This window comes from Coffea arabica, chromosome 1c, assembly GCF_036785885.1.
Source record: "Coffea arabica cultivar ET-39 chromosome 1c, Coffea Arabica ET-39 HiFi, whole genome shotgun sequence".
Taxonomy (NCBI): domain Eukaryota; kingdom Viridiplantae; phylum Streptophyta; class Magnoliopsida; order Gentianales; family Rubiaceae; genus Coffea; species Coffea arabica.
Genome location: NC_092310.1, coordinates 6,570,102 through 6,584,140, shown reverse-complemented (window position 1 = coordinate 6,584,140; position 14,039 = coordinate 6,570,102). Strand labels below are relative to the sequence as shown.

Here is a 14,039-nt window from a genome sequence, read left to right as displayed (position 1 = left end):
GTCTCTTAACTATATTACCTATTCATTAATAGGTTCCATAAGTTAGATTTGTATTGGCAAGGTCATGACACTAAGAGAAAAGCCAGTTTCGGTTGGTTTGATTCTTAATCCTTAGCAGTTAAAGTATGGCTATTAGGCGTATCCCTTATTTAATTTGAGTACTTCAAAATACGCAACGGATCTTCTGTCCCACACCCTGTGCCACTTTTTACTATATTGCTTTTTCTATTATATATTACTTTTTTGAAACTGTTGTATTTATTTTTTACTGAATTAATAGTTATTGGATCTTAAGAAAACAAAAAAGAATTAAAACATGATATTTATGAAGGAGAAATAGCAATAGTAAAAAGTGGCACAGAGAGTGGGACAGAAGATCCGTTGCGGTGATTTGTAGACATGAAACATGATACTAACAAATGTAAGATTCGGTTCCCTCTAATATCGTATCCAGTTCTGAAACAAAGTTCCTGAGCTAAGAGAATATTGTCGGAGAAACTCGTACCCGGAACAAAGGCAGACTGGAAACGAGAGGTAACTTCTGGTAAAGCACTATTAATCCGATGTGCCTGGATCCACACCGTGAGGGTCTCTCTGCGGATCCTCCCTAGTTATGTTCAGAAATAAATCCATGGATCCAATCCGCACCAGGCCAGAGAGGATTCACCAATTCCTTCTGGATCCGTGTCACGGATCTACATTGGCCTTGGGCACCTTCTGTCCAAAGAACATATTCCATTCCAAATACTTATGTTTATTGAAGACTTGTGTGTATAAGGCCTAGGCACGCCATATAAGAGGGGGAAAAAGGGTAGTGTTAAGAGAATCTCAAATTTCTCAGATTTTTTGTGACAAATCTCAAGTTTCTTTTCGAGTTGAATCAGGGGTTGTAGAGGTTTATCACACGACATTTCGGAGTTTCAAAATGTTTTCTTTGTCGATTTTTCAAATTAGAAGGAAGGAAATTCCTTCTATCTGCTTTATTGTTGTATTCATTAATATAGCTTTATTCAGATGAAATTATCTTGTAAAAAAAAAAGTGAACTTGCTATGGAGGAACTAAATTAAAAAAAAAAAAAAAAGCACTTCTCTCACAACTCTGTCCTCCACCTACCATGCGCTGTGACTAGTGTATCTACAACTATGGATGGAACGACAGTAAATGACAGCAGCAGCAACACCAATGAAACTAGTCAAGCTCCCCCCTCAACCATAAATTCCCAACTAGCAAAAAGGACGAAATTCTTTATGCATAGCCATTCTCACTTTTAAATTTGTTAGAATAAAAAATAATCCAACTTGAATACTTTTGTTTGTTTCCATTATCTGGTTGTGATTCTATAAGATGAAGTTCTAATGCACATAGGAAAGAGTTCAAAATACTAAGGAGTAAGGTGGCACTTTGTTATTAGAGAACTAAAAAGTATACACACTGATAGGAGGATGAACTTGATATCACTGCTGCAGCGGGACTGTCGCTTGCTATATGAATGGAGAGAAGGAAACAAAAATGCCGACCATCTTATGAGGATAAGTCTTACAATCAGGCTACAAAGTCTTTGTTTGTCCTCCAAAGTCTATTAAAAGTTTGGTGGCAACTAATCGTATTGCTTCACTACGCCTAGATTTGTTACTATATAATGGGTCTACAATCCTTCCACTCATAAAAAAAAAAACAAATTGATATCCCTTAAAAAAAGGAAAAAAAAAACTTACCTACAACCACATATATGAATTGGCTTCACATGGATTATGTGCTTTTGCGCTGTTTTTTAAAAATTTTACTACAACATTATATATAAAAATATTTTGATATTGTTATTTGTTTGGGTGTTTTTAAAATTTAAAATTTTATTAGATTTTTTAAAATAAAAAAAAAACCATCCATCACTGTCCCCCATAACCCTCCACCACCATTGTTTCCCCTTCTCTCTTCTCCTTCCTTTCTCCTTCTCTTCTCTCTTTCTTTCCTCCCTTCTTCTTCCTCCTCCCTCCTTCCCTCCTCTCCCTTCCCTTCCCCTAAACAAATCCCCACTCCCCTTCCCCCATCTTCTCCAATTGCAAATAGTTGTGACCAAATCTGAGATCTGGTAGCAAACCTCTTGTTTTTTCCACCATCTCTGGTTGCAACCAAATCTTTTCTGGTCACAAAGGCGGGGGATCTTGCAGGGGAAGGGGAGGGAGGAGGAGAAAGGAAGGGAAGGGAGGAAGAGATAGGAGGAGGGAGAAGGAAGGAGGGGAGGAAAATGGACAAGGAGGAGAGAAGAGAAGGAAGAGGGAAGGGGAGGGGAGGGGAATGGGAAGTAGTGGTGGTGATAGATAGTGGGTGGAAGAAGATAGTGGTAGGTTTTTTTTAGGGTTAATTACACTTTGCCCCATGAACTTGAGCCATTGTAACACTTTGCCCTACTAAATCTCAAATATATACACTTTCCCCCCTGAAGTCAACTTTTTGATTGAGTTAAGATGAAATTATATTTTCATGACCAAAATATCCCTTGCTAATTCTTAAATATAAATAATAATTGTAACATAATAAACACCTATTTCTTTAATAGTTACTAAATGCATTGAAACACAATTACACTATGCATTTCGATCTTTTAGCACTAAAATGAATTAGATAATCCACAAAACAAGAAGTCTAAGCAACTCAAAGTGTTTATCTCAATTTCAATAAGAATACTTATTTTAAATGAAATAAAATTAATTAGTGTATTTGGAATGAATTGGAATGAAAATTATTTGCTTATATATTTTATCGTAGCACTTTTCAATGTTTTTTATATGATACAAGAGCATGATAAAAAATACAAATGTATTGAAAAAATTGTATTTAGAGAATCTTAAGTTTTATTTTTGAAAAAAAATGTAGAATTCAAACAAAATACAAAGTTATGAATGCGGTAAAAAAAAATACCAAATAGTATCTTATTGACTCATGAAAATCTTGTAAAACTTGTAAGGTAATGAAAATTATCAAAACCAATCTGTTTACATTTTAAAAGAAGAAAGACAAGCAATAAAAAACTTATGCAAAAGTTTTAGGAATTTTCAAATTCTTTTTTTCTCCACAATATAAAATTTCAATTCTTTGGTGTTATACATCTTTTATTTTTTAAGTTTTTAAAATCATGTAACTTTGTGTTTCATATTATGATTACAAGTATAACATTATTTTAGAACCACTATGTAGGGGCATTAATGTAATTTTATTAAAATTGTGGATGGAGAATTTATCATTTAACATTTGGCTAGTTAATAAAGGGGTAAAGTGTATATTTTAAAGTTTAGGGGGGATAAAGTGTTGTAAAGAGTTATGTTCAGGGGGACAAACTGTAATTAACCCTATTTTTTATTTTTTGATAGTTGTTTTTGAGATATTATATGAATTAAATATTTGTGGAACTATTTTTGTTTGTGTGTTATTGTAACAATGTAGTTGAAAAACTTGTTTATGAAAAATTGTCTAATTCAAACAGAGCCATTTTTCGAGTTTAAAGGAAGTCTAACAAAGACATCAAATTTTGCTATAAACTGTTCACTTCCCACTAAATGTACGAACAAGAATGAATAGGATCTAACAAGTTGAACACGTTTTTGTGGCTACTGCGGCATGAAATAACTCACTTTGGCAAAAGATATTTAGATTTGGAAGGCTATTAATTCTTGAAGGGTACTATTAAGGCATCATACGTAAATTCCAAAACGCTCAAATCCTTTTTCCTATAGCTCAAATGGTCATGTCTGCAGCAAGGGCAACAATTAAGTAAACTTACAAGCGAAGTTAGCTTAAATTTGTCTCGAAAGAATTGTAGGTCCTAAAGTTGGGGAATGCACTGAAGATCCTAAAGTTGTAATGAAAACAAATTTTGTACCTAAAGTTCTCAATTTTGAAGAAAACAGTGATGAAAACAAATAAAAGAAAATGAATATTATAGGCATGTCCTTAGGCTAACAAATAAAAGACTATAGTTGTGCATGTAAATACGCCACATATTTGTGGAAGGAAAATCTTATATTTGTTGAAGTTATTAAAGGTAAACTATAAAGATTAATTTTTCCTATACTATAGTGTATATACTGATGGGATTGAATAAATATCATATCATTTGAAGTTGAATTTGAATATCAAATTTTGTATATATAACATCCAACTAGACTTGTTAAATTTTGATAGTCAAAGTTGTCATAGAATTTAGTCATAAAATTGCTTTATATGTACTCGTAATATTCATGAGCGTGGTAAGGAATCTTCCACTTTGGTGTACGCAAATTGGTCTCAATGAATTTTTTGTTATATTTAAAAGGATTGATAGTAATTCTCCACCTACCCGTGGTATCAGTAAATTTTGTTTCACTTTATTATAAGAATTTTATTGTCGCTAACGAAAACCAAAAAGAAAAAGAAAATAATAGAAGCTTAACATAAGAAAATAAAAGTCAAAATTTTCAAGAAAAGTCAAGTAGAGATATAATTTCCAAAAAGTCCCCACATGATGATTTTATCATTGCTTTAAAGCATAGATATAATCCTAGGATGCCAAAATTTGTTGCACTCGTCCATTGGCCCCTTGATCATTTTCTCCATCTCCTTCTGAAAATTCTCCATGGCTGCAACAGGCAAGCACACTGGCACCACCAAACCATCATCCCCTTGGTTATTTCGAAATTGCGAATAAACTGTCATATTAAAAGTTGGCCCTCCATCCATGGTTCCACCATAAATTGGCTTTCCCCAGCCAAAATCTACGTCGTCAATTCCAGCTCTTGATGCATCCGAAACAATCCAATCCTTCAACAACGTAGAATACCCTGGTTTTCCATGCAAAACACTATAGTCAATGGCCGATTTGATGAAGCCCTCAGTAACTTCATGTTTTGCTTTCTTCACTAGCTCTAATGCATAGACAAATGAATTGTTGCACAATTGGTTGACCTTTGAGACTGCAGCAGGAGAGACGAATCCATTGCCATAATAACCACTAGGCAACTTTGGTTTATTTTTATCACGAACATTAACTGCATAGGTAAGAGTAACGATTTCTTCAGGATCCAATTCTAAGGCTATTGTTCTTGATCTCCATACAAATGCAGTTACCAAATCAAATTTTGACGCATAAGGAATGTTTGGTGGAAGATATTTCTTGATGGCTTTTATCTCTTGTGCTCCAAAAAAGAAGCCTTTGCATACAAGGTTGAGAGGGGAGTCGAATGTTGTAGGCTCAGTGCAGCTATTACTGTTTTTCTCCACCTCGAACTCATTATGCACACATGTGACGTATGGTGGATTTCTGGCACTTAAGAGCCATCTTTGCCACACAGGTAATGGAGAAGGTGCTGACGATGGATCTTTGGATATTTGGCTTACTGCATTCAGAAACTGGACAAAGCCAATTGCATCACTAATTGTATGGTTTATGCGAATAGCGAGGACAAGTCCACCACAGCTCAAGCGGGTCACCTGAATTTTGACCCCCCAAGAAACCAAAATGACAATAAGAAAGCCTTCAGGTAAAGTTTGTAAATAAATAGGAATTTTGTAATTTATAATTGGAGCTTTCAAGTGAAAATTGCTCAATATTGTGAGAAGTTCATTTTACTGATAACTTTATGTACTTAAAATTTACATAACAAGACTAGAAATAGTGCAGCTAATTCTATTAGGATTAACAGCAAATTACACAGAATAGCCACTAGTATACTGATTTTGTGAGTTTAGTACCATTTTGAAATTAAGACAAAATTTGAATGACTAAAGTATAAAATTTCATGATACAGTGGTTTGTGGAGTTTTTTGTCTCATGAATGAAAAAAATAAGGGTGAATTACTTTTTACCCTCTTGATTTGGTGCTTTATCACATAATTTTCTATGATTTCAAAACCTATATATAACCTCCTCATACTTTGGATTGAAAATGTCTTATTTAGTTCTTGGTTTAAAATTTTGAAATAAAAAAAATAGGTAAATAAGAACTAGAAAATACCATTAAAAATTTGGTTTAAAAACCTAAAATGATATTGTAGTCAAAAAAGATTTGGTATTTTTTATTTCTTATTTGTTTGTTTTATATTTTCCTTCCATCTTTTTTGTTTCTTATTTATTTATTTTTATTTCCCTCCCTTCTCTTTTGTATTTGGAGAAAATTAAGATTTTGTAGGCCAAGATATTGGTTTTCAAAGTCATCTTTTCTATTCCCCCCCAAAAAAAAAGAGAGAAAGAAAAAATGAGAAAAAAGTAGTGAAATGGTGAATTTGTCAATTTATTAGTTTGACTATAACTTTTTTCTATTGACCATTAATTTTAATGGAAAAACTAATGACAACACTTTTATTCAAATCATAAGAGGGTTATAGATAAGTTTTTAAACCATAAGTGATTATGTGGTAAAACACCAAACCATGGGGTTATAAAAAATAATTTACCCAAAAAATAAAACGTTATTGCTCCACATATTTGGATTGTTTCCTTAACTATTTAACTACCACTATTTTAAAGTATAAATTATTTTTAATCCCCATCTCTCTTATGTTATCATATAAGTCCTTTAAGTTTCAAAATATCTACAAACCACTCTATCATTTTTTATAAAGTGAAAATTTGGCAGAAAAGATCTTTGTGATGTAGTCAGTTGAAATGGCAGTATTATCCTTATTTAAATTAAATACTAAACAGAATGAAGGTCTATCCACTTATACAACTATAGCGGAATTATGTAAATAGATGTAAAATCATAGAGGGACCAAGTGAGTATTTATGAAAAAGCACAGAAGGGTGGATACTATAATATGCTCACACATTTTTAGAGTATGTCTGGGTCAATCACTGCAATCTGCGGTGCTTTCTATCTATTTTCTACTTTATATAGAACCACTTGTAGAACGTACATGGTCATGTAGCAATTTGCAGATAATCAAACAGAGATATTCGGTTTGGCTGGAAGAAGAAGAGGCCAGACTTAGCCTGAATGTTTTGCTCACCTGAATCAACATCAACGGACTGTCCAAGATCGCTGTAGAGCCAGAAGCATCTATTAAGAACTCCTTTGAGTAAGGAAATGGTGGCTGCATGAAGTCACGAAGTTGATCGAGCCTAACCTCTGCAATGGCTTCCCTAAACACCACTCCTTCAGCTGTACAGTTGACAAGAATCTTATCTGAAGGCCCTTCAATGAGCCTGCCGGCATAGGGATAGTAATAAACAAGTGCTTTAGCTAGTGCATTCCTAATCACCCCAACAGGGTTCTTTTCGTCCATGCACTGATTATAGCTATAAAACATAATCATGGGTAAATGAAATCTGTGGCCCTTTTGATCGTCTATATCAGAAAGTGGTCTTATTTCTTCGGGGGTAGTTTTTGCAGGAACAATCAACTCTGCTTCCTTGTGTCTCACTAGAAATTGCATTGCCATCTCTCTCTCTCTCTCTGTCTTTCTCGTGCCTTTTGTTTTGTGAGGCGGCGAAGGTTTGGTACCTGCTAAGTCTTGTTATGCGTTCTCATATTTATACCATCTCTGGTTTCAATCTCTATTTTGCTGTCTATTTTGTTACCCTGTGTGAGTGTGTTACGTGGTATATCTGATATACCAACATCGTGTTGCAAGAAAAGAATAATCGTGATGGAAAACAAAACAAAATAAAGACATGGTAAAGATTGAAACAAAAAATCAAACAATAAAAAAGCCAAGGAATTGAAACATGTATAGTTGAGCACGGAACTAGCTTCACAATTACACCAGGCTAGAATCAGATTCACATGTACACCTGGATAAAGGAAGAGAACCTAACAGTGATAATTGTCGATTGTTGATTGAGAAGTAAAGGGTGAGTTTTGATACAAAGTCCAAAAATATCAAAATAAGTTCTTTATGCCTTGAAAGTTAAGGGAATCTCCTTCCAAATCTTAGAAAACATCTATGTCATGGACGAAGTGCAAAACTACTGATGGTTCTGAAGGTAGCTAAATCATCGGTCTTTGTCATCCTAGACGTGCTAAATCAATCACTAAAACCACATAGGTGCACCTCTACTTTCGTGAGTGCACTCCCTATGTTTAGTACTTCTTGAACTAGTGTTAAATCTCAATTTTCATTGCAGAAACAATACCTTAGATAATCACAATTAATGGTACCAGATTAATCATGATTTAAAGAGCCAAAGTGCTAAATAACTTGCTCAAATCATAACAATCAAATAACCAAATAATAAACACTAACAATCATAGAAAGTTCAACAAAACCCAAGGTATAAATTTTAAAAACACATAATAAACACAAAATCCAGAACTTGTATATTAACCAAACTTTGAATCAAGTACAAAAGATAAAGAGTTTGGAAGGAATACAACCCTTGTCACATGAGCTTTCTTCCTTGCCTTCTTCATCCTCTATCTTCTTCTTTATCTAGCTAATAACAAGAATGGATGGACTATCCTACTCTATACTAAGCTAAACTAACACTAGAAAGATGAAAGAGCTACATTTCTGCAACTTCAAGCTTCTCCCGTATGTCTCTCTCTCTCCCCCAATCTTGCAATGAATTTGGCTATTTAATGATGAAAAGTTGGTCAAGAAATGAGGTTTTCAACTCCCTTTTACACCTGGAAATGTTTCTCACATGTGAGTTGGTGGAGTTGAAAATAAACTTTTCGCATAAAGAATAGCCTTCTCTGACCACAATTCGGCCACAAATCCAGCCAAATTCCGGCCGGATTGCTACAGTGACCATTTGGTCACTTCTGGTTCAATTTCCAGCTCTGTTCCGATTTTGACTCAACTTCAACTGAACTTTTCTTGATGATAAAAGCTGATTTAGCTCTTAACCAAAACATGAAAGTTGTAGCCCTTTGAGTTAGCTTTCCAATGCATCACGAATCACCTCATTTGGATTTGTGTGGTCTGAGAAATGACCAAAATACCCTTACCTGCTCATTGCCCTGTTCCAGCTTTGACTATAGAAAAGTAGCCACTTTAATTCAGCTTTTTGACTTCGAAAACCTTCAAACTGGATTCAGATGTCTTCACCAAAATTGTAGATCTATCTCTTATCTTTAAATTGGTTCAAGAATCATCTCAATCCGATCACTGTAACTCAAGTTATAGCCAAAATACGAAATTGTGTCAAAACTATCAAAAATGCACAAAATCCAAGTAGAAATTGATAAAAACCTCATTTAATCACTTAAAAGTATTTTTCACCAATTATAGCCAAAATGATTCATTTTCTTCCAATAATATATCAAAGTGACTAAAAATAATATAAAATATCATACAATTATTACGTAAATTAATCACTTATCAAATTCCCCCACACTTAAATCATTGCTTGTCCTCAACCAATCCACACATAATCAAGTACAATGATTCAAGAGGTAAAACAATATATGCACTTTGTCCAATTTAATTCCTCAAAACTTGGAAAATAATCATTATATCATTGTTCAAATTATACTAAATACTCATAATATCAAGTAAAGGAAAGATAATTATACCCTAAATTCAACAAGTTAAACTTAATCTCTTACCCTAACTTAATTTTACAAATAAGCAAATCACATAGTCAATTTATAGCCTTCCTCCTCCTATAATCATCTTTTTCTCAAAATTCTATAACTAAGAGGGATTTATTCATACTAATTTTTACTTAAATAGTGAGAATGCCTTTTTACGCAAAAATCGACACTTTTAGGTGAAGATCTCCGGTTACTCAATATTTCACTTATTCAAGTTGCTATGCATACTCTTAATTCAAGTACCTTTTTACGCGAATGTCGACATTTGTAAATGCCAACCCCCGGTTACTTGGTACGAGAATCATTAGAGTAGAACAATTTTTATTTACTTTCTTTTCTCTTTTTTTTTTATTTTTCTCTCTTTGTTTTTTTCTTTTTCAAAAAGAAAGGACAATAAATAGATATTCCCTCTTAGAAAATATATAAGAATAATCAAAGGAGGAGTATAACCTTTATCGACTATATCAATCACTTACTTGCAAAATTAAGTAAAAAGAAGAAATCTCATTAAACATATAAAATTATAGGCACAATTTTCCTCACTTTACCAAATATACTTTCTAAAATGTAAAAATTCTAGTTGCATAATAACTATTTCCAAGTTAAATGAAGACTAAACCTTCCAAAATACACATAAAGTTTCAACAATTGGAAGAATTTAAACATTTAAAGTTGGAACAAATTAGGCCTTTTTGAATGAAAATGCAAAAATTTGAAAAACTTTTGGGCCATAGTGAAATATTGGAAAAGATTTTAGAAAAAATTTTACAGAGTTTCTCCTTATAAATGGATGAAAACTCCCTACCAACAAACCCAATTTCAAGCAAATTATCCACATGGCAAATAATTCAAACATAATTCCAACATTTCTAAGCATTTAAATCCACAAAATATCATCACCTAGCAAGTAAATGCAAGTTCAATACTTTCCTCCCCCACACTTAAACTTCACATTGTCCTCAGTGTGAGGAAAAGAAAATAAATAAAGAGTAAAAGAAAATACAGCTCAATTGAACTTGCGCAATCCGAGTCCATGTCCAAGTGATGAATTTCCAACCGTAAGTAGTCCGAATCACTAACACCACAACAGAGATGAAGATCACTTGGATTAGGTCACACAAAAGAAAGAAAATCACTAAAAATTAAACATCATGAATACTACAGAAAGTAAAAGAAAAACTAGTGGCAATGTCACGAGGTGACAAGCACTCCCTCAAGTAGTCGCTTGGTCAGGTGAAGATGGTGGAGTTGGAGGAGCTTCAATACCCAGCTTGGTCTCGATGCGACGAAGACGCTCAGAGTTCCGTTTGTTCTCTTGGCGGCTCTTCTTCACCTCAGCCTCGACGCAAAGCAGCTTATCCATTATCTTCTTCAAAAATGACCGAGTGTCCTGAGGTGAGGATGGACGACGGGAGGAAGACGGCTCAGTTGAGACCAGTGGGGTGGTTGTTTCAACTCCTTGAGCTTCTTCAATTCGTTCAATTTCAGCTTCCTCGTGCCGAATGTCTCCTTGAGCACCTTCTTGAGTCAAGGGACCACCTATGTCTTTACTCTTCAAAATAAACCTGCAAAAATCCAATGTAAAGACATCCTTCTTTTTTAGAATTGTAGGGATAGCATTAGAAAAATCCACTCCAGCCCTTTGAAACTCAAAGGTCAAGAACCGAGGATATGGGAAGGCATGTTTGATGTCGTTACTGTGAACCACAGCCCACATGTGGTTGGTAATAATGCTTCCCAATGGAATGCCTTGAATATTTCCTAAGTCATGCTCCATTTTATCCAAGAAGTAGATATCACTTGTGCGCGCCTCATTGGTTCCACTTGCCTTCGGAATTTTGTTGGAGGCGAACAAGTAAATTAGAAGACGTTGCGACTCTGGAAATGATGAAGTCAATACCGAATATCGCCCAGTCTTCCAAGTAGCCTTGTACTCAACCCCCAAGCGTACAAGTGCCTCTAGCATGTTCCAAGAGTCCAAATCATTGGGTTTGAAGGTTTTCTTCAAATCTACCTTACGCCCTACATCCGAAACATGAAGATAGCGCTCCAAATCAGCTCTATGGACTCGAACTGTTCTCTCTCGCACTGTACTGGTAATCACTTCCGTGTCATAGTGAAAAACTTTCTTGTCCTCCACATTCGCATAGAATTTTCGGACAAGCTCCTCATAATAAAAGTTGGGGATGTTAAAGAAGTTTTCCCATCCCAACTTGGCAAAGGATGCCTTGAGATGGTAGACCTCCTCAACATCTAGAGTGACATCTTTCTCCACCAACATCTTAGCTCCCCTCCTAGCATTGTACCAAGCTTCATTTTCGGCGGAGGTGAAGCGCGACTTATCATAAGGGACTTCCTCCTCTTGTTCCCCTTGTGCCTCTTGTTTTTGAGTCTCCTCTCCGGATGATGGCTCGTCTTGAAGCACAAGGCGTCTACTCGCTTTTCTTTTCAAGCGCGGTGGTCTAGATGTAGACGCTTCTCCTCTCCTATTGGGAGGTGGAGATTTCACCGCACCTTTCTTGGTGCGAGCCATTATACCTAAATTCAATAATTAAACATTAACTTCATTTAATAGATACATTGGTAAGTAAAAATAAGGAAAACTCATTCACTTTTACCCCTTTATCTTTAATTCGACAATCTTATCAACTTACTTACATAATAATTAACAATTAACCATCATAAGTAAGAATTACAATTGATTATCAACCACAAATGCTCCTTTTATTTTTCCTTATTGACACATTTAAACATATAAATCCCATTAGAGGAAGCAATTAAACAAATGCACTACTACTCCCAAATGACCTAATTAAGTGTTAATAACACCTTAATCATGAATTTTAAACTTAAAAAGGTCATTAATTCTCCTTTTAACAAAATTTCTAGAATAAACATGCTAAAATTACAAAGATAAGCCAATTAAGCCTAAATTTAGCATGTAAATATCCTAGAACAAACCATTAATCTCATACAATTTTATTCAATCCAATTAGCCCAAAAATTTAGCTAATAATGATCAAATCAAATTAATCCTCAAAATTAGCTAAAAATTGCTAAATTCACCATATAATTACAAACCCATGAAACATCACCAATAATCATCAATAAGCTCAATAATCATAATAACAAGCATCAAACTTCACAAAATGAAAAAAATTCGAAATTGCCCAAAAATAGGAAAAAGTGAAAATTGGCAAAATTCAAATGACAACATTTGGTGAAGATTTGTTACCTCAAACTTGTTGGTAGATGATTAATGATGCAAATGGTGAAGAAACCCTCAAAAATTTCACTCCAATTTGGCCCTAAATGAAGAGTTCAAAAATTTGAAACCCTTGTTCTTCTCAAGCTCAAATCCGAATTAAAACTTGTTTTTGAAGGACTTTAAGCTATGGAATCAACTCACAAGGGAGAGGGAAGTGTTTTGGTGTATTTAGTTTGGAGATTGGATGGTGAAAAGATGGATTTTAGAAGTAGTGTGTGTTTTAGGTGGAGTGTGTGTGAAGTGTTGAAGAAGAAAGGTAAGACGAAATTGGGGAATCCGCACACGGATTCCCCTCTTGTGCGCAAAAGTGGCCAGAATCCGGCCAGTTTCCCGCCGGATATCCGACCGGATTGGCGGCCGGATTCTGGCCAGTAGCCTCGAAAAATTTTTCAATTTGGCTGGACAATCCAGCCTTCAATCCGGCCAAATTTGGTCGAATTTGCTACAGTGCAAATTTTTTTTTTTTTACACTGCATATCCGGCCGGATTATGGCCGAATTTACGGCCAGATTTTCGACTGGATATGAGGCAGTGAGTAAAAAAAATTTTTGTTTCGCCTCCCCTGACTATCCGGCCAAAAATTGGCGGGATTCCTAGCCGGATTTACTGCAGAAATTTTTTATTTTTGCAGTTTTTCCTTCCGTTTTTCATTTAATCAAGCTTTCAACTCATCCAATTTTCAAATTTCTTCATTTTTTCCAAGAAAAACTCACCTTAAACATGAAAAATGCACTTTCTCAACCAAATGCACCTTGAAACATGAAATCATGCATCCATATAACTTCAGCATAACTCACTTAAAATGCATGAATTGGATCAAATGAACAAGAAAACTCCCTTTTTGCTTCCTTATAAGTTCTTTTGCACTTGAAACAAATTCATAAACCATTGCCATTGCCACCTATAAAACACACAAAAACACTAATTAAATAACTTAAACTTACTCAAAATAAGAAATCATTGGGTTGCCTCCCAACTAGCGCTTCTTTATAGTCATTAGCTTGACTATATCACATTATTTTTCAAGAAGGTTTAGTTAACGAATAATCAACCATTTTAGGCCGTGGTGGATCGTTAAAAGGTGACTTTATAGCAAAAGCCACATGATCTAATGATGTGAGAAATAGAAGTGACTTACATATTCCAAGTGTTTCATAGATATTACCTTGAATATGCACCACTTGAGAACTTACCAAAGGAAATGCCATGAGAGTACCTTGGACAGGAATACCTTTAAAACTTGCACTTTTTATACACT

General features: G+C 34.6%; 1 protein-coding gene across 1 annotated transcript; it reads right to left on the bottom strand.

The window, feature by feature from the left end:
- Window positions 1-4,449: 4,449 nt before the first annotated feature.
- LOC113740114 (benzyl alcohol O-benzoyltransferase-like) lies at window positions 4,450-7,467 on the bottom strand. Its single transcript, XM_027267967.2, has 2 exons — window positions 6,983-7,467; window positions 4,450-5,464 (listed from the first exon to the last, which is right to left on the bottom strand). Exons 1-2 carry the CDS (start codon window positions 7,412-7,414, stop codon window positions 4,517-4,519), a joined length of 1,380 nt encoding a protein of 459 aa, XP_027123768.2. The 5' UTR covers window positions 7,415-7,467; the 3' UTR covers window positions 4,450-4,516.
- Window positions 7,468-14,039: the final 6,572 nt, after the last annotated feature.

Bases quoted from the DNA above. Each gene is read 5' to 3' on its own strand.
- LOC113740114 (XM_027267967.2), bottom strand. From the start codon at position 7,414: ATGGCAATGCAATTTCTAGTGAGACACAAGGAAGCAGAGTTGATTGTT. The intron at 5,465-6,982 runs GTGAGCAAAACA...GTCAAAATTCAG, and splicing joins GTCCGTTGATGTTGATTCAG to GTGACCCGCTTGAGCTGTGG.